At 38.4% G+C, this 25,546-nt stretch overlaps 2 protein-coding genes across 3 annotated transcripts in view; one reads left to right on the top strand and one right to left on the bottom strand.

The window, feature by feature from the left end:
• The first annotated feature begins 39 nt into the window (after positions 1-39).
• On the top strand, positions 40-14,756 carry glt1d1 (glycosyltransferase 1 domain containing 1). 2 transcript variants are annotated; one of them, XR_008633266.1, is made up of 13 exons: positions 40-468; positions 885-1,036; positions 1,188-1,293; positions 2,593-2,644; positions 3,904-3,940; positions 4,251-4,307; positions 9,093-9,191; positions 9,555-9,604; positions 11,478-11,521; positions 12,261-12,381; positions 12,770-12,868; positions 13,464-13,563; positions 14,050-14,184. XR_008633266.1 is itself a non-coding variant. In XM_020935453.2 (12 exons), exons 1-12 carry the CDS (start codon positions 401-403, stop codon positions 14,194-14,196), a joined length of 1,032 nt encoding a protein of 343 aa, XP_020791112.1. In that variant the 5' UTR covers positions 44-400; the 3' UTR covers positions 14,197-14,756. The 2 variants fall into 2 exon arrangements, 1 of the variants encoding a protein (XP_020791112.1); XM_020935453.2 differs by lacking the exon at positions 13,464-13,563 and having other exon boundaries at positions 44-468; positions 14,050-14,756.
• A 117-nt stretch (positions 14,757-14,873) lies between these two features.
• The window catches only part of LOC110169794 (transmembrane protein 132D), a 28,150-nt gene continuing 17,477 nt past the window's right edge, over positions 14,874-25,546 (bottom strand). The window contains exons 4-9 of the mRNA XM_055162023.1: positions 25,041-25,233; positions 22,520-22,663; positions 17,319-17,524; positions 16,733-16,997; positions 16,465-16,656; positions 14,874-16,378 (exon numbers count right to left, since the gene is read on the bottom strand). Of these exons, the coding sequence (XP_055017998.1) occupies positions 15,122-16,378; positions 16,465-16,656; positions 16,733-16,997; positions 17,319-17,524; positions 22,520-22,663; positions 25,041-25,233 (2,257 nt within the window). The 3' untranslated portion in view covers positions 14,874-15,121. The remainder of the gene's footprint in view (positions 16,379-16,464; positions 16,657-16,732; positions 16,998-17,318; positions 17,525-22,519; positions 22,664-25,040; positions 25,234-25,546) is intronic.

Below are 25,546 nucleotides of genomic sequence, written 5' to 3' on the forward strand. Positions count from 1 at the left end.
CCAGATCACTTGGATATCTACTTCCGGTTACGTGAACGCAAAGTCGCTAAAGGAAGTAGTGATGTGTAGTATTTTTTCATCTTTGAGTTGGTCAAATCATTCATAAGATAGAGTGCCCCTGCTGTCTTGGCTATTGTGTGTTGCAAGGTGTTTATCACAACAATAAATATTGTGTGTGTGTTTCCAGGGAATGAAATAAGAGGCGGACTTTTCACAACATTTCAGGGTGAAGTAGCAACGTGCTCCCCTGTAGCCTCCACACACAAGTGCTACGTGTTAGGTTCAGGAAATGTATATTAGTTTACCAAAGCGACTGTATTTTATGTTGCAACCTTTCTCTTAACTCGTAAGTTAGTTGCTAGCTAGCAAACCTACATATGACACCTGTGTCAAAATCGACATGAAAATTCTGTTTATAGCTTGCCTCAGTCCCAAAACTGGAAACAACACAACAGCTGAGCGCATAAGGTAATGTTTTTGTTTTTTTGTTGTTTTTTTTTTCTTGTTGTTGTTGTTTTAGTTTTTTGTTTTTTTCATAGAATGGTTCACTGAAACAAATTTAATTCAACGGGATTTATTATATAACACTCTCAAACAGAATAATCTACAGGCTATTATTTGCCTATTTTGAATAACATTTATGTTGTATAAAAGAATAAAAATAACTGTAAAAATCTAAATCTTGAGGTACTAAAATTGATCTCATTAGGCCAGTTACACAGGCTTATATCAGTATACTTAGCTTATTAGTATAGCTAGCTTAACTATGGCTTTATATGACATAGCCTCTTAAGTTAACAGTGTTATTTGGAGCATCGACTCATTTAGTCACAGTACCACGTGGTTGAATAGTGGAAATATGATACTGATATCGTTCACTATAGGGACTACATTGAAAGCGTGGGACACACCTGCGAGCTCAGAGATGCAGCACAATTTCAGTCTTCTGCTGAGGTGGCACAGCTACTGTCCCAAGATCCCCCGTTTGATGGTGCACTGGCAATTCATCTATATAAAGCTGGGCGACTGCTCTTAGGTAAATTTTCTCAAGCAATAGTTGATCCTTTCATCATCTTGCTGTCAGTGATATGTGGCTCACACATGTTGACAAGTAGCTAAATTACAATACCGCTGCTTGTTCAAGGAATGCCATGACCTTTATGTGTTATTTCTGACCTTTACAATAGATATTCAAGTACCTTTTGGTGTTATTTTTGGAGGAACTGACATAAATGAAGATGTCAAGGTCGAACAGAAGCGTTTGGTAATGGAGCAGGTGCTACAAAAAGCCAGGTAATAAGGACTTAAAAGCCAATTCAAGCATTTTGCTCCAAATATTTTATTTTGAAAGATAAATAATTGTGAAATACTAAAGTAATTTAGAGAGTTCAACATATTCATTCTAGGTATGTGATCAGAATAGCATATATTATGAAATCTACCAGCATGAAACTTATTTAAATATATTTCAAACCCACTTTAGTTGGATTTTATAATCTCTCAAATACAAATTTAAACATTATGAATATGGACAAAGGCCAAACAATAGTTGCCCTAACCCTAGACAGAATGTATTTATTTATTTATTTATTTATTATAGCATTTTATTATTTAAAAAAAAAATGTATTCAGTGCTGCCCTGTACTAGACTTCCTCTTGTCTCCTGCATTCTGTAAAACGATTGTAATGAAGTGAACACTAACATTGAGTGGAACTATCAACAGTCCTGTAGGACAGAATAATTGCTCTCTGCATGAGGTGGACAGATTCAGGTTTTAGTCTTTGCAAACCACTGAAATTGAGGCACCACCTGCTGCCTTGACTCTCTTACATAACATCTTGATCATATACAGGATAAGCACCATTACCACTAATGCACAGACACCAATATACCTTCTTTCTTTTAAATTACATTTGTTCTCACTCCTCTGTGCCAACATTTGGAGCTAATGCTTGTGTTTAGCTATTAGTAAATGCTTTAAGGTTGTTTTTGGCTGTAAGGTTACAGTATGAAACAAATCAGTTTCATGTAGTTATATTTTATTGCTGATTGGTGAAAGGAGACGTATCAAGCAAATCGACTTAAATGAGCTTGTAACCATGTCTCAAAGGTGTATTTTCTTTTGTTCATATTTGCACAATCCTGCATTGTCCTGCGTTCATTTTGAGGCTTCTGTTTTCACTTAGTTCACACATTCCACTGTACTAAGGAAAATGGAGACTGAGTATATATGTTCAGAAATAGGTAGCCTTTTTTCCAAAACATGTAATTAAAAATCTGCCATCTGCTACCATGAAATTCCACCATGAAGAGGTAAGCCCTCTATTGCTCTCTTATTTCAACTGGAAGCCAATGGACCCATTTTTAACTGTGTTAGAACAATATTGTTTTACAGTTAAGTGTAAAAATAATGATCTATATATGCCATAGCTTATAATGGAATACCAGAAAATTTATAATACGTCTTCTTTAAAAGCAACTGTTATTAATGTCAAATGTGCTGGATACATATTATTTTAAGATTTTAGAATGTTGAGCAAATAAATAATTTTAGAAATAATGCCCCCTTAAGGTATTCTCTTATTTTTTAGGTTTGCTGTTGCCTTTTCTGAGAAAATGAAAGAAACTTCTGGATTATTTTTGGTAGGTTGATGTTTTTTTTTACTTTCTGCTTTATAATTTCTTTTTCTTCACAGTGTAGTTGTTTACAACCAAATGTTTCTATTTAGGCAAAAAAAAAAAAATTCTCAGGATTGCTGACCATAAACCAACATAAACTGATTTGGCACCTGTTTTAGAGTTGCTTTGAGCAGCAGTGACAACCTCTATAAATATGAAGGCAGGGCATTTACTATACAAAGACAATGCCTTGCCCTGTTCCCTAATAGTTCAATGTTAAAACAATATTACTTTTTTTTTTTTTTTAGATTAGATTTTCACAGGCAGCTACCGATGGACCTAGCTTGCTTTATCTGTGCCATTTTGATCTGACAGCAGGGCAGGCCAGGGCAGAGACACTGCAGTGGGTTTTATTAGCAGGGAAAACACACAAACGGGATGGGTCTAGTGTGATAACAACCAGTCAATTTCCTCTCTGTCTCCACTGATTTATTCTGTCACACTCTTGCAAGGCTTCAACTACATTTCCAGGTTTCTTTTAAGTAGTGGATGAAGGTTAAAATTACATTAGCTTTAACTGCTAGTACTAGTGAATAGTTGGTAACAGATTTACAAATGCAATTATTAATTAATTCATCATTGCATTTATATAGCACCTTTCAAGATACCCAAAGCACTTTACAGTTCATTATTCATTCACTCAACACTCAATGGTGGTAAGCTACTACTGTAGCCACAGCTGCCCAGGGGCAGGCTGACAAAAGTGAGGCTGCCAATCTGCACCATTGGCCCCTCCGACCACCACCATCTCTCTCTCTCACACACACACACACACACACACACACCACTTTCATACTAGGCAATGTGGGTGAAGTGTCTTGCCTAAGTACACAACAACAGTTTTTGCTATGGGCACCCCACTGTGGCACCTGGAATTCCCATCGGTCTCCCATCCAAGTACTATGCAGGCCCAGCCCTGCTTAGCTTCTGAGATCTGACGGGATCAGGCTTTGACAAGCTGGTATGGCATAACTTTACAAAAATGTATTGAAAAGCTACAGTCAAAACTGATTCTTGGATATCAATAAAAATTTCAGATGCTCATTATTTGACAGTTTATAAAGAAATCAATCGTACGTAAAACTGTCAAACCATTCCATGTTGATTTTATTTTCGTATTTCAAATATAGCTTTGTAGATTTGTTTTAGTTGCAATTGGCTCTTTAAGAAAAAGTCTATTATAATGCCATATAGTTGCATTTTACAGTTTTTCTCCTCCACAGTTTTCCCAGAGGTGTAAAGTTTATGTCCAACCCCAAGGTAAGCTCTGCCAGAGGAGCCTGTTATTGTGTATCCCTGACTTACCAATGTGAGCTACATTAATCAGCGATGACATTTTTCCCTATTATCTGCTGTACTGTGAATTTGCTCTTGCTATTGGCCAGAGTATCACGTAGTACTTGTACCCAACGAGTAACATAATTTAGAAAATAGCTTCTCCACACAAGCTTTTTCCTGTTTAGCTCTGGCTATCCAATAGCTGCTTCTCTAAACCATAACAATGCATTTACTTTAGGACCACAATAAATGTGTAAAACTGGTATATGTAATTGTATGTTTGTTTTCTTAGGCATACAGACAGCCATTGCTCAAACATTCTGCTGGACAGAGTTCTTAAGATGCACAGGTATGCTCTTATTACCTATTGTTTGGACAGAATTTTATCTTTAGAGCTCACGCACTGTGACCCGTGTTTCCTTGTTTGGTTGATACATACAAGAAATAAATGTGTTTCTTTGAATAATAACTAGGTGTAAATTTAGAATTTAGTTCATACATTTGTAATAACAGTAAAGAATACAATTTTATTCATTGTGCTCCAGGGTTACAAATTCCATTTTTGTTCTTTTCAGTTTTGTGTTATTTTTTGTCCCATTAATCATTGGCTGAATAGGCTGCTGAACCACTGAGCTTACAACATATTCATGCAACCCCACCTGGAAACTAGCAGCCAGAGAATAAATTTATTCCACACATTATATTTGTCGATGTGAGGGTCGGGGAGGCCAATGTTTGCAGCAGTGCTATGTATCTTGTGTTTTCCTTCTTCCTGCAGATGTCCCAAACCCCATTTGAATAGTACTGGATAGGTACACTATTCCACTCTCTGCAACAATGGGCCTGGTTTCAAATTGGACATTGCACAGTCATGTCCATCCCTGTGCATTAGTGCTCATAGATACGACTGTTGAGTTCAGAGAGGAGCTTGATTAATAGCTCCTGAGTCCTGGGCCATTTGTCACTGTGCTCTACCACCGGTTCCAGAATTACTAATTGGCCACAGTCGCACTTTATGCTGGGACAATTCAACACTGAAACTTTGGCTTTTCTTTTGAAATCAAGGTTCTTGTTTTGTGAAATGTAGGTGTTGTATTTAAAATCACAGAATCCGGTGAATAGTTATGGCCAAGCTTGTAATTCTGAGGATGGCTCACAGTTAGCACCCAAAACATGTGCAATGTGTAAATACATCTCACTTATTGTCTGATAAAAACAAAATAAGAAGGTAATAACTATCATACGTGATGTCAAGACTGTTAGAAAAATAATTGCCAAGGTTAGCTGGTTAAATTGTTGGTAGGCTTGCCAACTCAAAAATTAGTGTGCGCAAATTATTCAGTTATTAATTATTAATATTAAATGTATTTTCTGTGCTTTTGCAAGGAAATACTGTAAGTCTCGTACCAAGCCTAGAATAAATATCCATTCAAATATATTACTATGTCAAAACACAATCAATAAAATTGGCTTGGAATGCCCCAAACTGTAGTGTCTACTAAAAATGTGCTACATATGATATGTTTCATATAAATGATCAAATTCACAGCCTCCTTGGCACTTATATATAGTGTATGCTCCATATAGCCCTGACATATTTACTCAAGCTTTCCTTTCTTCTACTTTGTGTCATTCATATGAATAATTAATAAAGCCTATATTGTGCACAGGCTAGCTTATTGAAGTTGTGTGAAGGCTGGGGCTGTGTGGTGTTCCTGTGTGGCTCGCTGCTGAGGTGCCACACTAAAGGACTCCCATTGGAGAACATGAAAGAAGCAAAGGCCCCCCCCTGCCTGACTCAGGATTCATGCCTCTGCTGTGCTTTAGGTGTCATGTACCTTATGCCTGTAAAAACACAGACCACAGCATTATATCTGTAGTTTGCCTGCCCCAAAACCCATGTTATTGGACACCCCCACTGTGTGTCTTTTAAGATGATGTTAAAGGGAGGAGACCACTAGTGCTTTGAGACCAAAACTACTCTGAAGTGAACACTATTTTAAATCAGGGGCCACAAAGGTACATGCAGTTTGAGAAAGTAGTACTTTTGATTACAAAGGCATGGTATTAGCTGAGGTCAGTGTACATTAGAAATGTACTTTGATTGTATGCGACACTACAAGCATATATTTCACATTTGTTTATAGGAGGAATAACCCTTTGAGATGTATCATTTTCTAGTGATCCTCAAGTAGGATAACATAAAACAGATATAGCCTTAATACATAATATATACAGTACGGCCAGAATAACACTGTAAAACCAGCTGTGTAGTTAATCAGAGTATAGTTTAAGGAAGCCATTTAAAGTGACAGGTATTATAATGTGTCCAAGGTGTCTGAATGGGAGAAGTTTCTCAAATAGTCTGTGTTCAGGGTGAGAAGAGTCAGTTGCTCTTCCGACCTACCCTCTCCGAATCCTGGAAATGTGAACAGAGTAGTGTTAATGTGAATGTCGCTCATTTTATTGTGGAGCAAAGGTTAGAACCCAAATACCAGAAAATATGAGGATTAGTGTCTAATAACAATCTGTACTGCTTTATACACTACTAGGGTATATACAGACGTGGACAAAATTGTTGGTACCCCTCTGGCAATGAAAGAAAAATCTGAAATAATCACTGAACTAACTTGAAATTGATAAAAGCTATAATAAATAAAAAATTACTGAAAATTGTCCAATGAAAATCAATCATTGCTTTTCACCTGTGGTTAAACAGAATTATTAGAAAAAACAAAATAATGAAACTGGCCTGGACAAAAATGATGGTACCCTGAACTTCATATTTTATTATACAACCTTTTGAGGCAATCAAATGATTTCTGTAACTGTCAATGAGGCTTTAGTACTGATCAACTGGAATTTTGACCCATTTCTCCAGAGCAAACTGCACTAGTTGTCTCAGGTTTGAAGGGTTCCTTCTCCAGACAGCAACTCCTTTCACAGATGTTCAATAGAACTGAGATCTGGGCTCACAGAAGACCACTTCAGAACAGTCCAGTATTCTGTTCTTAGCCATTCTTGGGTGTTTTTAGCTGTGTGTTTTGGGTCATTATCTTGTTGGAAGACCCATGATCTACGACTGAGACTAAGCTTTCTGACTCTAGGCAACACCTTTCATTCCAAAATACCTTGATAGTTTTGAGATTTCGTTGTATCTTGCACAGATTCAAGACACCCTGTGCCAGTTAGAACAAAACAGCCCCAGAACATAACCAAGCCTCCTTCATGCTTCACAGTAGGGACAATGTTCTTTTCTTGGTGTGCTTCATTTTTGCATCTGTGAACATAGAGCTGATGTGCTTTGCCAAAGAGCTCCAGTTTTGTCTCAAAGAATATTCTCCCAGAAGCTTTGTGGCTTGTCCATATGCATTGTGGCAAATTCTAGTCTCACTTTTTTATGTTTTGCTCTCAACAGTGGTCCTCACATGAAGTCCACTTTGGCTCAAACAGTGATGGATGCTGCAATCTGACACTGATGTACCCTGCCCTTCAAGTTCACATTTAATTAATTCTGAGGTTGTTCTAGACTCTTTGGTTACCATTCGTATGATACAGCTCTTCAATTTGTCATAAATTTTCCTCTTGTAGACACGTCCAAGGAAGATGGCTACAGTCCTGTGGACCTTAAACTTCTGAAGAGCATGTGTAACTGTAATCACAGGAACATCAAGCTGTTTGGAGATGGTCTAACCTGCTTGTCTATCATTTTCTTTCTAGTCTCCTGATACAGTTCTCTTCTTCACTTTCTCTGGTCCATGTTCAGTGTTGTTTCCATCATGTCTCCAAACAGCCCAATGACACATGTCTCCCTTTAAACAGGTAGACTGACTGAGGACAAGTTTGAAGAAACCTGTGATGCCAATTAGAGGACACACCTAAGTTTAACATGTCCCTATTGTCCAAGTATTTACAATCTTTTCTAGGGGTACTATCATTTCTGTCCAGGCCAGTTTTATTAGTTTGCTTTTTAAAATTTCAAAAACAGTGTCTTGTTTTTATTGGCTATTTTTCAGTAAATTTAAATTTATTATTGCTTTTCTCTGTTTCAAGTTATTTCAGTCACCATTGTTGATTTTTCTCTCATTACCAGAGGGTACCAACAATTTTGTCCACGTCTGTACTTAATGTACTGCATTGTAGTACTGTTTACCAGACATAGAAGACTTTCAGATAACCTCAGATAATACTGGTATTGATGTGCTTTCTAAATGAATACAATGTAATGTGCAATGCTGCCTTTTAATCTGATGTTTCTGTTATCACTTCTCAGAACTATACTCTTGTAGACTATAATCTACAACAAATTACAGTGTACATCTGTGAAAACGATAAGGTTTGATTTCAGTAATGTGCCCAGAGGTGATCTATGTATACTATTTTGAGCTGTTTGTGGTGAATACTAACATTCAGATTGGACCTTTGAGGGTTGTTTTATGTGCCCTTCTCAAATGAAAGGGAAATCAACAGGCTTTGCTCAGACCATAATGCTATGCTATAACATAAAAACTCTTTATTTTCTATTATGGTGCCAAGTGATACAGTGCTAAATGGTACCATTTAAAGCACATTTGTTACCCATACTGATCAAATATTTTAGTCAAATTTTACAGACCCTATTGCAAGTGTACTTTGTAGGCTGTGCTTCCATTAGTGCTGCTTTACTTCAGTTTTATCTTCAGCCTTTTGAAGGTCAGGTACTTTGGAGTAGCCATTGACATTCTGCCTAGTTTGTTTGTCAATGTCTAATAAATCTCTGAAAAAGTTTGTTGATCTTGAAAGGTTAATCAAGTAGTATTGGCTTTTAATTGAACTGAGTCCATAAAAGTGCTATTATATTATTATTATTAGCAGGACGATGGTAAGCTAATTGTTTTAATGGCTAAATTGTCACCCAAATGCATTGTTGTGTGCCTTATTAAACACTGATTTGGCTCCAGTGTTTTTGAGGGACTATTTCCCTGCTGAGCGCTCTACCTCTGATCAGAGCACACATTAGTCACCGCAGACGTTTTTCTCTATGACCTTGGGTGATGTATTGCTTTCATTATGTGCTGATGTACTTGGGATGTTCATTATGCAGTGTTTTGATATTGTAACACAATCTGTCTGTGTGTGCCTGGCTGCGCTCCAGATGTTAGCACAGCGCATGTGGATGAACTACGGGTCTTCCTCTTGGTCTGTGGCCTGAGAAGAGTCAAAGACCCTCTCTACCTGGTCCAGGTCTTCTCAGGTAAGTCTTTATTAAACAAAGATAAAGTCAATACATGGGTACATCTTTGAGAGCTATACAGCAGCAAGCACTAGCCTCATTTACTTGGCATGATAAAATACATTTCAATAGATTTTCAGTAGGATTCATTGGAAAATGAATGAGGAACTGTAAAATATATGTCATATATATGAGATTCTGAAGTTCTGATTACCCATAAGCCATCATTGTCATAGATTAATTATGAAATACTAGACTATATTCCTGTCTGCTTATTATCCACAGTTCACTGCATTATACATGCATTTCAGAAGCTCTTTAACTGTATAAAATACTGCATTTTGTTTATTTATTATTATTATTATTTTTTTTTTATTTGTACAGAGTGGCATTGTCAGGATCCTCTGAATGTCCTCATTATTATTGGGCCAAAGGTTAGTACTAAGTTATTTAGTCAGATTTTTCTCAGATTTGCTAAATATATACCATCATAATTATAAGCTTAGTTTCACTTACAATTAACTGCATGTGCGCACAGTTTCTGTTCTCTTTGTGGTACGTGGCAGCCATCAATTCTTTTCTTTTGAATTGTCTTTTCAGAATTCAATTTTGTATTTTTTTTTTTAAATACAATGTTTCCAGTAGTTTAGCAGTACGAGATAATAGAGGCACTGTAAATACTGGCACTTTAACAACACAAAGGCACTCTGAATTGCCTTTTTTTTACTGTGAGGTTTGTTTATTATATGCAACAGTAGCTACAATACTTTATTCCACTTAATTTTCTCAGCCATTGATTTTCTTCTATCCCAGTCTCCTTTTTCGTGTGACTTGATTGGATTTGACGGCAATGTACAACAGTTTAGTTTGTGTTCTTTTTTTCAAACAGTGTTTTCTAGGAAAAAGGTATGTTCTGTCTTATTTCTGTTCAAAAGGCCCTCAATTAGATATGCCTAGAGGCTTGGACAGTCTGTTACAGCTGCTTCCTGCTTTGTTCCTTCTTTCATAAGGTGTAGACAGAGATGTATGGAATATGTATATGTCATAAGCAGAAGTCTATTAAAAAGTTGGTCACATTACCCGTTTTACATTATTACATTATATACATTACATTATGTTATTTATTATATAACAAACTACTAAATTGTAAATGAAGAGGAAGTGATCAGAAGATATAATTCCACTTTGAAAGGTGTGAATTGAGCTTGTGTTTCATTTGGAAAACAAGTGTTTGTTTTTGCATAACCTATTTCTTTGTTGATTTGGGCTGAAAGTTAAATGAATCCGGTGGTGTAGTGATTAAAGGCATTGCACATGTGTAATTGGTTTGACCTCAGGGTCATTGGTTTGCTTCCTGGCTTTGACTAGTTGCCAGATGTCTCTGCCTTCTCTCATTCTCTTTCTTCTCATTAAAAATAAATACATTAAATAGAACTTAATGCACTGCCATGTACATTCAAAGTCACCAAGACACTTGTATTGTGAAAATAAGAATAGCGTTGTTGTTGTTGTTGTTGACATAGTGTCAATCTGCTGTCTCTTCATTCAAATAATGAGAGCTGTGGCTACATAGCATCTGTCATTACAGCATTAAAGGGAAATTCAGGTCAGTTTGACAGAAGTGACTCATCTTGCACCTCTGTAACCAGGCTTAACTAGACATATATATCTGTAATACAGTCACATATACTGTCTAACAATAGTAAGCCCTTCTTAGGGCACAAAATCAAAATTTAACACCAAAGGAAAGGAGCTGAGGAGACCCAGTTTTCGTCAAGTAGATAATTGTGGATTTTAGTGATAATCTCTTTCCTAGCATTTGCCGCACCATTCATAATCTGTTCTTAAATCATTTGCATTTATTAAAACATCCCTGAGATCTAAGATGCCCTATCCTGGTTTTTACTAAATCTCACATTACAGGCATAAATAGTTAAGGTTTCTGATACCATGTGATGCACATACTGCAAAGCTGATTTAACAAAATACACTATGAAATAACACAGAGGAAGTAGCAGCTTGTTTGCCAGCATCTTTGACCTAAATTGCTGCTTTGACTTTTCTGTGGGCAGGCTAATGCATACAAATCCCGCATTGCAATTAATGGGATTGGCCACACACCCCACCCTGACCCCAATCTCTGAAAATAGGGGATTTGCCCAGAATGATTTGCACATGATAAAACTGTAATTGTTTTTATTTATATTCACAGTTTTTTCTTCAGTTTTCAGTGTTGTGTCATTCATGAGTCAGTTGATAAACACAGACATTTCCCCTGAGTTAATTGAATTTCTTGTTTCTTTGTAGATTGATCCTGTTTTTAGCACAGAAGTTGAGTCTGTGATTCATAGGTAAGCATTGTGTTTTATGTGTGGATTTTATTTTAGACTGATAACTATATCAAATAATTATTTATCAAATTAATAAAAACAGCACTGTGTAACTTCAGGTGGAACTTCACCTGCATTATTCGATACAAATCTCTTGTTAATATATTAAATGTTTTATATAATACTGTGGAATATTATATCATCATCATCATCATCTTTATTCCGGACTCATGGTCCATTTTTCCATTAGCCAAAGGAACAACTTTTTCATGGAAAAGTAGCAGGAAAAAGCCTTTAGGCCAAATATGCTGCATTTTTGTGGAGACACAATCCCTCCCTAAGGACGCATGTTTTTATATGTGCATTAAAGATGCCAAAATAAAAAACATGCTTTAATTTTTGGCAAATTTTTGGCTAAAAACACAGTGTTGCTTTAAGGTAGATTGTTATTTATTAATGCAAATGTACTATGGTACAATATCCACAAGCCAAGCTTTAAATTTAAAAACCAGAAGCACTCTATTCATCCTCCCACTCTGAAGTCTCTGCTAATCCCTCAGATTTTGACCACAGGCTCTAACCACAACACCGACCTATGCAGCAGGACATTGGCTTCTCTGGTTCTGTCTTTACCTGAGCTAGCCATGCATGTCACACATAGAGTGAATTTCATACGCTAGGATTGTCTCTGCTGCTAACCATCATTCACGCTTACATGAGCCTTGAGCCACATAGGACCTGGATTTTGCCTATGCCACAGAACAGCAGGGGTCTACATGACCCAGGAGAGGAGCCAAAGGGAGCTGCATGCTGCCATGAAGAAGTGTTTTGCTGTGGTTAACAGCTCACTCTCAGAGGGCATGTCTGCAGCCATCTTGGAGGTAAGAATGTCTTGGTGATTTAGCTCTGAAGTTACAAATCTATGCTCCTGGACCTTGTCAGAATTTGATCACAATAAACTTGCAAACCAAAAAACTTTATTCACCATGCATATATATTGGTATCTTTGTCTTTACCCATGTTTATTGTTATTTCCCTATTTAAGAGGCTATTACTCCATTTAACAGTTCAAAACAAAATAATTTATGTTTTGAATGGTGGAAAATGTCACAAAATGCTGAAAGCTGAAAACTGTAAGTTGTATTCGTGACTATAGTGAGAAACATGTATCAAGTGTCTTTTCATTTGAAAGAATGTTAATTACTCATGCTATACAAATAATTGTGAGTTGACTTATCTATATTTATTAGTATATTTGTGCTCCACCAGGCTATGCACCTAGGTGTCCCTGTGGTGGCCCGGGACATTCCTGGAAATTCAGCCATCGTGGAGCATGGGATCACTGGTCTGCTGTACTCATCTCCTCAGGTATACCACACTAACCAGGTCACAGGCGATAAGCCTTCTTTTAAGCTCTGACACAAACTGAGAGGATATGGCAGATGACAACCTCTCACATTAGCTGACCATAGTGTCTCAGACAGTTTCATCTTTCTAGGAAAGTTTATAGATTTCAACTATATAAAGTAAAAAAACAAAAAAAACAAAACAGATTTCTTAAAGCCAGCCATGTAAAATTTAGGTCTTTGCATCATGACAACTTAAGAGCATGATGCTGTATAACAGCAGAGATCCTTGCCACAGGGGGTCATATGAAGGTGAAGTACAATTCATGTGTAAAGAGTCTGGGGCAGATGGCAACACAGGAACTGGACAAGTTCCAGTGTGCTCTGACATTTGTTTCTTTGAATCACAAGTAGGTCAATGTTTGATTTAGTTTATCCACATCTAATATACAACTTATACTTGTAATAGTTCAATATACTGATTGTTTCAGGTATCAAGTATGGTTAGTACTCAAAAGTAGCAAGAGAAAAACAGTATCATTTGATATGTCAGTGGAGTGATTGTAAGTGTGCTGCTCATAAGTTGACACTTAATCCTGTTTCTGGCTCTTGTACAGTATGTCTGTACCAAAGAGCTATGTCCTCTCCAGACTTAAGCACTTGAGTCAAGCGGACTGCAGGAGTGCTGTAGGATCACATTCTGGTTGCAAACTAACGGTACATGTGTTTTAGGCTTATTTTATCTGCAATACTCTCACAAATGTTGAGGACAAATATTTTAATCTCATAGTATACTACTATTAACCAAACACAGTGATCTTCATTTTATATTAGACTAAATACATGGGTAAATCCAGGTTGCCTCCTTCCTGAATGCCCTGAACATCTGGTTGGGTGACACTGTTTAAAACTAGCTGTCAGTTAGCGTATTCCCCTTCTGTGAGGTGGCAGCTATTACAAGACTATAAAGGGCCATTAGACTGCCAAATTTGGATTTTGAGCCACAAATATCTCAGTCCCTTGGCATAGTACACACATTTCTGAAGTATTTGCTAATCACCGTAACAGCTTTTATCTGAATTCAGTTTTGCACATTTGAATGTCTTTTATGCTTTAAAGATATATCTTAAGGCTACTTCAGTGGTAATTTTGTAGTGGCATTTGGCAGCAATTGTGACTATTTGTGTGCATTCTTCCTGCCAGAATTTTGTGGATCAATCTCAGAGGCTGTCGTCAGATCCTGAGCTGAGAGAGAGACTGGTGAGGAATGGGAAAGTCTATGTGGACGAGCACCACAGTATGAAACAGGAGCGGGAGACTTACCAGAGATTAGTGGCTACTTTACACTGACTGAGTTCCCTTTATTGTCCCTGTATTGTCTTATATACTGTTTTATAACCTGTTTTACATTAGCTTAAACCAAAGACAATCTATGCCTTTAGTTGTTTTAAGCATGTACTGTACATGTTACAGCAAATTTTGTAAAATTATTAGTTTACAATGTACAATATAGTGTTAGCCATTATTTTATTTTTCAGTTTGATTTTATTTTTGCAAAAATAGAACTGAACAGCTCAGGACATAAAGGTCAATCAGTCAGTGCATGATTGTGCCTGTTGAAGACAATAAGCAAATAATTGTATTCAGGCTGCTGGACCATTGCTAGAGATGCTGTTTGTTGATGTGGTTTATAATGAAAAACGATACGGTAGAACACAAGACATTTTGAATGTATATTACTCTGTACTGCAGACTGATCTTTAACAATATTGTATTGTACACTAATGTTTAGTTCATAAAGTGCCTTTTTAATTGACAATGAACAAAACATAAAAGTGGAAAATATACATCTGTGTCTTTTTATGATAAAAATTGTGCAACATAAACCAATAAAAACATATCTTAGACAAGTACAAGTACAAAAACACTTTTTTCATCAGCCAAAGCCACTTGAAATGGTATAGTGTCCATTCATGTTCACTGAACTATTAATAAAATGTACTTTAAAAGGGGCATTGTTTTTGGAAAATTTTGAATACGTTTCATTTAGTTAAATGTGGATTGTATATATGCATGCAGTACTTCTATTTGGTGGGATTGTTTGAACATCATACTTTCCACACACCCATTATTAACATCAATGTACAGTGTATGTAAAATATCTAGATATGAAATGTGGAGCATCATTCCATAAGACATATCATTAAAAGTTTTTGGATCCAACAAAGGCATTGAGGTGATCAAAGCCTGTAAATGTACATGATCAGGTCCTGTATTATAAATGGTCCCCTAGCTCTGTGCTAGGCACTTGGGGCTCCTCCTCACAGCTGTCCTCCTTTCCAACCCACTGGATCCCCTCTCCATTCATCTGGGCTGGGACATGTGAGTGCTGGCGCTCGAGTGTGGAGAAGGTGGTGAACTGGACTCTCTTCCTCTTACTGGTCGGAGAGTGGAGGGACTCAGGTTGCATAGGTTTGGCCCTGACTGAGCCTGCACAGCCAGTAGGAGAGTCAGTGACTGAGGCCAAGCAGCTGGGCCTTCTAGACATAGTGCTGGTCTTCTCCGGCACTATGTCTATTACTGTGGTTGTCTGAGGGTCCTGCTGCACAGGGCTGCCAGGGACACTCATCACCAGCTCTGCATCAGTACCTAACCACACCCAGTCATGCCTATGGCCTGTGGGCTCCAGGTTGTGAGAGGAAGGCTTCTTGTGTCGAAATTTAACTACATAAGAGATGCAGTTGACCAAAAACACTAAAATGGCCAAACAAAAAACACCCAGCAAAGCATACATACCAATCTCCAAGTCAGTGAGAGGCCGATTGACCAGTAACTCTTCTCCACCAATTTCCACCTCCACCCGGTCTTGCCCAGGTACCCCGACTTTAGGGAAATTATTGTAGTTTACCAGGTTACCTGGAGGTTTCACGGTGCTGGTTAAGCTTACACTGCCCATATCCTCCACGATCATGTTGCCTGAATCATTGGGACTGTTCATCATACTCATATTCACTATACTAGTTGGACTACCAAAAGTTCGAGTGTTGCTGGTCTTGCCCACTCCCCCAAGAGTCCCACTTGTGATGTAAGTGCGCTCTGTCGACTTGACAAAAGTTGTTTTCTGTGCTGTACGATCTGAGCGTGATGTTGGGTTGGAAGATTTCCACCTTCCACTTGTATCTGTTTCCACATCATCACTTCCATAGTCATTTCTGATGCTTCCTCTGCTGTCTGTGCTGGAGTTATCTGGACGTCGACTGTTGACTGCAAACTTGACCTTAAGGCTGCCGTTGCCCACAGCCACAGTACTTTTGCGTTTGGATTTCTGACAGGCCTCACAGATTGACATCTCCACTCGAACCAGGACTCCCTCCCCCTCTCCTTCGGCAACCACCTGTGGGGCTCTCCCTGGTACAGACACGACCCCTTCATCCAACGAAGTCACTGTCATCCTGTAGAAGGCTGAGTCATAAATGTCTAGAGGTGTCTGGTTGCCATCACTGAACTGTACCCAAGCACTGACCAACGCTTTCTGAGGAAAAAGAAAGCATTAACAGCTTTTAATTTGTCTCCTCAGAACAAAACCATAACTGACATGTTTAGGATAAAAGTGTTGACCTGTTTGGGGCTCTGCAGATTTTCTTGTGTGGTGGTGGTAGCTAAAATCGCTCTGTTGCTGCCAGGGCTTAACTGTAAGTTCATGGAGAGACCAGTAACCAGCTGAACTCCCAACTCTGTGATTGTGACTTTATCATCCACCACCCTGATAGTTGTCTTTGCCAAAACTGTATCAGAAAGTGGAGAAAAAACCTGTAATGAACAAACAACATTTAGATATTTAACTTCAACAACAATGGACTGAATTAGACTGCTGAGTCTTTATTACTTGAATTGCAGTTGTTCCCAGATCTCGCCCTGACAGCACCCGCCCTGCCTGTAATCGGGCCACTCTTGTGTCCTCCACCTTCATGAAGTATCTGACGAGCTGTGTCACGTCCACCTGCCAGTCTGAGCCAAGGAAGTAGGCCTTAGGCTCCCGGGGGTCCTCCTGCTCTGCCATGAAATGAGTTAGCACTCGGACAATAGCGTGCTGAAACTGTAGCATACATCCCTTTCCCCTCCTGTCCTCTTCCTCACTGTTCCAGTTAGATCTGATTTACAACACAAGACACACCTGTCAGTCAGCAAATACAGTATACATTAGTTGGTTAGATGATCATGAAAACAAAAAACAAAACAAAAAATCATTGTGAGTTGTAGGAAGTGTAAATGAAAATCTGGCTGAAAAACATCTTGTCATCTTATGAGAGGGTGTTTATAGATGTGATGTGAAAGGTGTATTATAAAGTAGTATAATAGTATCACACTGACAAGGATAAACAGTGTAACACCTGCTTATGGCAAATGGCAATAATGTTGGCAGGGCATGACTTGTGTATTGAACATATTCTAAATAATCTGTTGCCTTTTACCTTTTAGAAGTTAATATTGGAACTCTCCAGCTCTTTATCTGACTCAGTTCTGCATCAGACACCTCAACCTGCAGTGGGAGGCGGGGCATCCAAACTTTTAACTCCAGCTGAGCACTGAGGTAGCTGTAAGTGAAGTTCACCAGCATCTTCACTTTACCTTTGGTCTCCTTTCCATTCACAAAGACGTAATCACACCGATCTGACACCTGGAACAATAACAACAAATGTTCAGTATAATATGTCCTAGTTTAATTACAGTGTGTTTGTGTAAGACTGTATACGATTAACAAAATTGGATTTCTTGTTAATCAAGATCACATTGTCTTAACAATAAGAAAGTTTGATGAACCATTTCCATAAAAGACACTATTGTAACAAATAGGCAATTCTTAGAAAAACAGATTGCCTTGTAGCCCTTTTGCTCCACAACTGTTGCCATAGCAATGTCAGCCAGCTATAATAAACGACTGTGATGATCACCAGTCCGAGGCTTTAGGAAGAGGCGCAATTGCAATTTTATGTTAATCAAAATATGTGGTGCAGTGTTGAACATCAGTCCTTCACACCCAAGCGCATTCATTATGCCATAATTTCAAAGGTGACCTTGGTAAGTTCACTTGCAAAGATCTCACGGATATTTTGCGTCCCTGGTAGGCATCAGACAGGAGCTTTGCCTTGGTCCCATCACATTTTAAATAAATTAGATAATTAATGCTGCATTGAAATTCACTCACTATTGGCTCAAAAAGTACACCAGGGAATGAAGGGGAAAATGTGAGCCGTAGCTCTGGAAGAGGAATACAAATGGCAAACCTTATTCAGATAAGCACAACTGTGAGCTTGGGGTTGATATGTCACGAAGAGCTGTTATTTTTGAGAGCATGTTGTTTCATTACAGCATCTGAGTCAGCTGTTATGTCCCAGGACCAGAAGTAGAGGGTTTGAATGACCACACGCTCCTATGTGTCATCCTTCTCACACTGCAGTGCCCTGACCCTTTGCTATCCATATAAATAATCCATCTTTTGATTTATATCCATATCGAAGATTTATGTAGTCTATGTAACTCCACAACCCTTGAAGACTTATTAACAGGGAAATATATTGCACCTGAGACTTACCAAACTACACGAGTCACATAATTCAGTCACATCATTCACAGTAGAAAAGTGCACCTCCTTCCCATCATTTTTTTCAAACCAAAATCACCAACATCTACAGCCACCTCCCTGCATTTCCGTCCCTCGCTCCTACCTCTCGCGGCCCTCCCACCACTTGCTCTGCCCTGTCCCATTTCTCCCTGATCTTTGACCTGTCTGAACTTCTGAAAGGCATGAAAACCCCCACCTGTTCCCTCAATCCCATTCCATTCACCCTTGTCAAAGCCTGTCTGCCTGCTCTGTCCCCACTCATCACTTCCATCGTAAACTCCTCTCTGCCCACTAGCTCTGTACCATCTTCACTCAAGCTTGCCTCCATTACTCCCATGCTCAAAAAACCTGGACTTGACTCTGCCATTCCAAACAGCTACAGACCCATCTCTAACCTCCCATTTCTCTCCAAACTCATCGAACGTACCGTTGCCACCCAACTGAAATCCCACCTCACCACCAATAATTTGTCTGAATGTTTACAATCCAGTTTAGCTCCCACCACTGCACTGAGACAGCCCTCCTCTGAGTCACCAATGACCTCCTGCTCTACCCTGACTCTGGCAATCTCAACATCCTCATCCTTCTGGACCTCACTGCCACTTTTGACACCATCTATGACTCCATCCTCCTCTACCACTGCAAGACTGCCTTCAACATTACCAACGCAGCCCTCTCCTGGTTCACCTACCTCACCGACAAATACCAGTTCATCCATATCTACCGCTGCAAGTCCCCCTTTGCCCCACTTGCTCAAGGAGTTACCCAAGGTTCAGTTCTTGGCCACCTCCTCTTCATACTCTTCATACTCTACATCCTCCCCCTCTGTCATATAATCCGCCACCACGGCCTCCAGTTCCATTGCTTTGCAGATGACATCCAACTCTACCTGTCCACCAAATCCATAACTCTAGCCACACATTCCACCCTCACAAACTGCATCTTTGCAATAAAGTCCTGGCTACAGTCTAACTTCCTCCATCTCAACTGCGACAAAACTGAAATAATCATCATCGGCTCCAAAACACTCACCAAAACCCACAATAATCTGACGGCTCCTCAGTCCCCTCCTCCTCTCACCTATGTAACTTTGGTATTTTCTTTGGCCTGACCCTCTTCTTTGAACACCATGTCAAACACATCACCAAAGCTGCCTTCTATCATCTCTGGAACATTGCTTGCCTCCACCCATCCCTCTGCCCTCAGTCTGCTGAAACCTTCATCCACGCCTTTGTCACATCTCACCTCATCTACTGCAGTAGCTGCGCTATGGTTCACCCTCCAAACTTCTCAATAGACTCCAGTACATCCAGAACTCTGCTGCCCACCTCCTCACCCACACATCCTCCCGTGAACACATCACCCCTGTCCTCAAAGATCTCCACTGGCTCCCCATTCCCCAGAGCATCAAAATCAAACTCCTCACAGTTGTGTACAAGTCCCTCCATAACCTGGCCCCCACCTATCTCTCTGAGCTCTTCCACCACCACATCCTCACCTGTGACCTCCGATCAGCTGACACAAACCTCCTGTCTCCCCCCTTCAGAACTAAACAAAAGACCTGGGGGGACAGCGCCTTCTCCGCTGGTGCCCTCACTCTCTGGAACCCCAAACACATGAAAGACTCCTCCAAAACCCTGAAAAGCCATCTCTTTAAAACCACCTTATATCTATCTATATCTATCTATATATCTATATATTATATATATATCTATATATCTATATATATATATATATATATATATATATATATATATATATATATATATATATATATATATATATATATAATAATTATTTATTATTTATTTTTTTTAAGTAGCTGTATTTTTACGTCGTACTTCTCTATTTCTCTATTATCTGGGATTATCTTCTAATTATTATTACATTCCAGTTTTGTGATATGAAGTCTGTTAATGTACACTAAAAGCCTGGCTAGCAGTGTATGTACTGAATTCATAGAGCAGATAAAGTTGATAGAAATACAATCTCATCTTTGAACATCTCCACTTTAAAATAACAGGAAGTGACCAAATAACAGCCATTTCTGAATTTTTTTCTAGAATGAATTATTCCTCCTTAGTTATGATATTTACAATATATTTTTCATTCATTTTGGCTTTTTTCTTCTGTAGATCAGTGCATGTTGATTTGATAAATTGATTTGTACTGGATATTCATTCTGACAGAGCTGTTTTTATAATCCATCTTGGGACTGGTACAAAGATAACACATTCTGGGACTACTAGATATTAACCTGATAAATCCCTCCCATCTTTAAGCAAATAATTTCCTCAGACCAGAAAAGATATCGGACCCATGTGGTTTGACTGTAAGAAGATTAAAGAGAATATTTGTGACTAAAGCTGTTATCTGATCAACAAAAGCATTCAAATCTGTTGCGAGCTTAAAACAACAGCAAAGATGGCTACATTACAGCTCGAAAAGAATCAAAACATAATCTAGCTTCTCCTTGAAATCACCACCCACTTTGAGCACTGTATTTATGACTCAAGTCTATTTTTTAACATGTGTCCTTTGCTCTGGTCCGCTTTGGGACACACTTCCAGTCAAAACGTATTAAGTCCAGTGCACAAACTTCATTCTTTGTTTACAATGCTGTTTTACCCTTGAGTAAATACATTTCACAGCCTTTGACCTCAAGCGTAGGGACCTGACTTTCAATTTCATCAGTAAACAAAGCCGGCTTTTGGCAGTCCGCCGCAGCCAGGTTCACTGGATAAAGGGACGAGTCAAAGGGATGGGAGCGCAGAGGCGCACTACGAGGGCATTTGTGGAGAAAAAGATTTGGCTCAGTGGCTGTTCATTGTCGACAAGATTGATGCGTAATGTTGTCAGACTACAGCTAATAGTTTGTTTTACTGTGTGGAAAATAGGACAGGGAGCACTGGGTGACTTTGGTACAACATATTTGTCCAAAGCTGCACATGAAAGCCACCTTGACTCCTATTGTGTGGAACACTTTGGTTGTCCCCACTTGGCTCGTAACTGGGTAATTTCAGCAGGTAGTGATTGAGGCTCTTAGGAAAAACGCATTGGTACTGCCAGCGGTACAACACACAAAACAACTAGTCTTGCAGAATGAGATAATTTTGTAATGGGTATAATTTCAACCACTTTGGCACTGTGACGTGGTTCTACCCACCAAGAGAAAAGCATATTTTATCAGATCAGGATACTTGTGGAGGAAAATGTTTTTGGAAAAGCAGAGGTAATGTTATTGAAGTGAACAACTTCTAACAAACCTGCAACAGCTCTTCTCTTTATAAAATGTATATATTTAAGAAAATGTATTCATGTAAAATGAAGTAGTGTCACCAAAATATAGTTATTTTAAAACCAATGATAGTAGCTATGAGCAACTGACAAATCATAAATAGAATGAAATTAATGTAAATGATCATTAATGACCTAACCCTTACTCTGACAGATGGATAGTGATGCATTGTTAGTGTTTGATGTTAAAGTTATTTAAAATCAATCTATAATACAATAATAATAATAATATTGTTTCATTAATATTTAGCTGAACAGTTAGATTCTAACAGTGGTAATTTTTTACATTCTGTGTATGAATGGACAGATTTAGTGATGAGAATGGAGATATCACATTCTACAGAATATAGAAAGTGTCTATGTTCTATTCTCATGAGAAAACTGAAGTTTTGGCTCATAATTTCTCAGTACACTGGTGAATATGCACACAAACATGGATACCTCGACTACAAAATGCAAATGTTTTTCCCTCTCAAAACTATGATTTATTTATTGAAGTCAGGATACCTGTTAAACCAGTCACACTGCTCCTCATATGTCCAGACCCCACCCCAGTTTATTACTGTATTCATATCATTTGAAACATAGGAGTCAAGTCATTTCATAAAAGAAAGGTGGTTTAACTAAATATGATATATATGCACACCTGGATTATAGTTACCCTCTGTCGTATCAAGCCTTTAAGACAGAGCAAACTATTGCTTATTGGGTATGGACAATACATTGTAAATGGATGACGGATCAGTTCTATACCTTCAGCACGTCCTCATCATTGGTGCTACAGTCTGTGTAGTCTGACACGTCTGTCACTAAACCGTCCTCCTCCACAGCCACTGTCCTCACAGGCATCACCACCTTTTTACCAGTCAGGACCGCCGTGTTCAGAATCTCTGAATCCTGCAGACAAAACACATATATTTTTCTCAAAGAATTCATAAAAGTTAGAAAATTTTCATGGGAATTATTCATGGAAATCGATGGGAATAAATGATGGGAGAAGCTTTTCTTCAGACAAGAGCATTAACTTCTTACTGAAATGGAAATAATAAAATAAAAACACCACACAACTCTAGTGCATTGTTCATTTGTGATTTATGAAATGAAAAGAAGAGCAGGATTTGGAAGGAGAAAAGAAGTGTTCAGTGAAGTGTAACTTGGAGACTAAAATGTTCTAGACTTCCACTTTATAAAGGCCAGAGGAGCTGCCAGATGACCAGACTTGAACTGGGCTGGAAATATTAAAGTATGACCTTTCTGCTGACATGACAAACTAATGTAAACTAGCCCTGTGAGCTATATAAAGGAATTACATTAATATGATTTTGTGAAAAATAACCAAAAAAATAGCTAAGGTTTAACACAAACATGTCAACTAAAAGCAGGACATAAAGTACAAAAATGTAAGCTTTTTGGAGATTTTATTTATGACCAAATATGACCAAACGCATATTCTGTGTGTGTGGTCAACAAAACTCACAAGTAACTTACTAAAATGTAGGTCACCATTTTTTCCCATGCAAAGTCTATCTAGAGTATGCACATGTCTTTGTTTGAACGCATGAAAAATCAAAGGGCATAAGTGAAGCAGATGGATCCATGTCCCCTCCATGTTAAACACGCTGTTTTAACTGAAGCTGAGCTAACTGAATAATGTAGTTGAATCATAATGAGTGCAGTGGAGCAGAGCCCTGTCAAGTCCTGTGGCTCATCATTTAAATCAAATGTAAAAGGACACTTGGCCCAAGTCAGAGCTCCAAAAATGAACCAGATGGATCTGGCTCTGTGTAAAAGTGCTTCAAATGAGGCTTAAGTAAGTGAGCATACTTTTTAAAACTGTCATTACTGCATAGTTAATCTAGGAGAATATAAGGACATGTCAGAGGTTGTTAAAGAGAAGTATTGAGCACCCATAGCACAGTGGTCACAGGAGGTCAGAGAGGGGAGTGCACAGTGATCAGTCAGTGATAATGTTCTCCTCATGTTTGGCCCTAAGCCTGAGGTCAGCATCCACACAATCACATCTTCAAATCAGAATAACAGCCACTCGTGCTCAAATTCAAGTCACAGATATGTACCATTATTAGTTCATAGACCTGTTTTTTGTCTGTTCTGGTTAGTGTTCTGACTAGTGTCTGACTATTGTCTCTGGGTACTCCGGTTTCCCCTATCAACCCAAAACATGCACAGTAAGTAAAATCCTTCAGCTAAGGTGACCAAGCTGAAGACAATGTCTTACTTGACATTACATACATTTGGTTTACATATTGTTTGGAATAACAGACAGCCAGAGGGGGATTTTCATGCAGCATATCAAATAAAAATCACAATACTCAAGTTATACCATATTAATAATCATAGTGATGGTAATGGCCATATTTAATGAATGTTTCTTTCTGTTCTTATTTATTTATTTAATTATTGAAGCTGGACAACACAAAATCATTGCAGCAGCTGCATCTATGAACCAATGACGACAGATGGCACCAGAAGAACAAACAACATGGAAACAAAAACAGTCAAAGAGCAAGGTCACTCCTCTTGCACTCAGAATAGAAATGCATTTGCTGAAAAATCCTAAGCACATCCAGGCCTTGACAAGCTAATATGTAATGGTGACAAAGTGAAATGAAAGTGGGAAGAGCAAGCTGTACTATAAAATACAAAATTACAAAATTAGGTCCAATATTACACTTAATTAACTCTTCTGAGTCATGTTAGAAAGTTGTTACCTCATCAAAAAAAATACCCAGATTTGTGTTTGGTTTCATTCACACATGTGATGTTATGTCGTGGTGTTTTCAAGTTAACAGCTGTCTTTTACCTTTATTTCAATAGATATTGACAATTCCAGGTCTGAAAGGATCCAAATGATTCGAGTGAAGGTGTGGAGCACTTCCTGTATGACATGACATGACATGACATGACAAGATGGAAAAAAGTGCTTTTTGTTTAAGAGAATAATTCATCTTAAATATGAAGGGATTGTGTGTTAAACATGTGTGAATGAAACAAAACACAGCTCCACATATGTTTTTGATGAGGACACAACATTATAAGTTAAGTTAATAGTGCCCATTCAGAAACCTATCCTTCAGTCTCAAAATTAACTTTTTGGGTAATGGAAAAGCCTCATAAGCAGATGAAAACCAGACAAGAGCACATCCAAGGGAGTGCATTTTATGATATTTACGCGCCAATGCTCACAGCCTGCCTCCCTATGTGACTATTATTGGTGTCAGTTTGACTCATGATTAAGTGTGACGTCTAAACTCACCATTACAAGAGGGGCTAGGCCTACGAAGTCTCTCTGTGTGGTGTAGATGCGCATGGCCCCTTCGGTCTTGGCACTGTTTTTGGATTCGGTCGGCAGCTCGAGTTTCCACACAATCACCTGACTGTCAAGGGGACTGCTCAGCTCCTCTACCTCAAAGTCCATCTGAAGCACCTCCAGCAGGCTGCTTTCAAGTCTGCATCAGAGAATATACAGAAGCCGGGTTAGACACAGCGCACAGGCACGGTACAGTATGTGGCTTTACACAAGAGACACCTAAAAAAAACTGCTAAATTAAGTGGTTAAAAATGGCTTAAGTGATTACAAATAAACCTATACTGCTGTATTACTTTAGTAAATGTTATGTTTTTGAAAATGTTGTTTACTTTTAGAAATTACTGTGAGTAGTGAATCTTGAAATGCTGTGTTTTTCATGCTAAAAATTAAAAAGCGCCAGTTGCACACAATTCAAGTGATTAAAATAAACACAGCATTTGAGTCTTTTTGCG

Source organism: Boleophthalmus pectinirostris, unplaced genomic scaffold (genome assembly GCF_026225935.1).
Source record: "Boleophthalmus pectinirostris isolate CB_2022bp ecotype Guang Dong unplaced genomic scaffold, ASM2622593v1 HiC_scaffold_4, whole genome shotgun sequence".
NCBI lineage: Eukaryota > Metazoa > Chordata > Actinopteri > Gobiiformes > Gobiidae > Boleophthalmus > Boleophthalmus pectinirostris.

What these genes read in the sequence shown, in the direction of transcription:
- glt1d1 (XM_020935453.2), top strand. Translation starts at nt 401, where the DNA reads ATGAAAATTCTGTTTATAGCTTGCCTCAGTCCCAAAACTGGAAACAAC. An exon ending in AAACTTCTGGATTATTTTTG is followed by an intron (nt 2,645 to 3,903) that starts GTAGGTTGATGT and finishes TCTCCTCCACAG; the next exon opens with TTTTCCCAGAGGTGTAAAGT. An exon ending in TGTCTGCAGCCATCTTGGAG is followed by an intron (nt 12,382 to 12,769) that starts GTAAGAATGTCT and finishes GTGCTCCACCAG; the next exon opens with GCTATGCACCTAGGTGTCCC.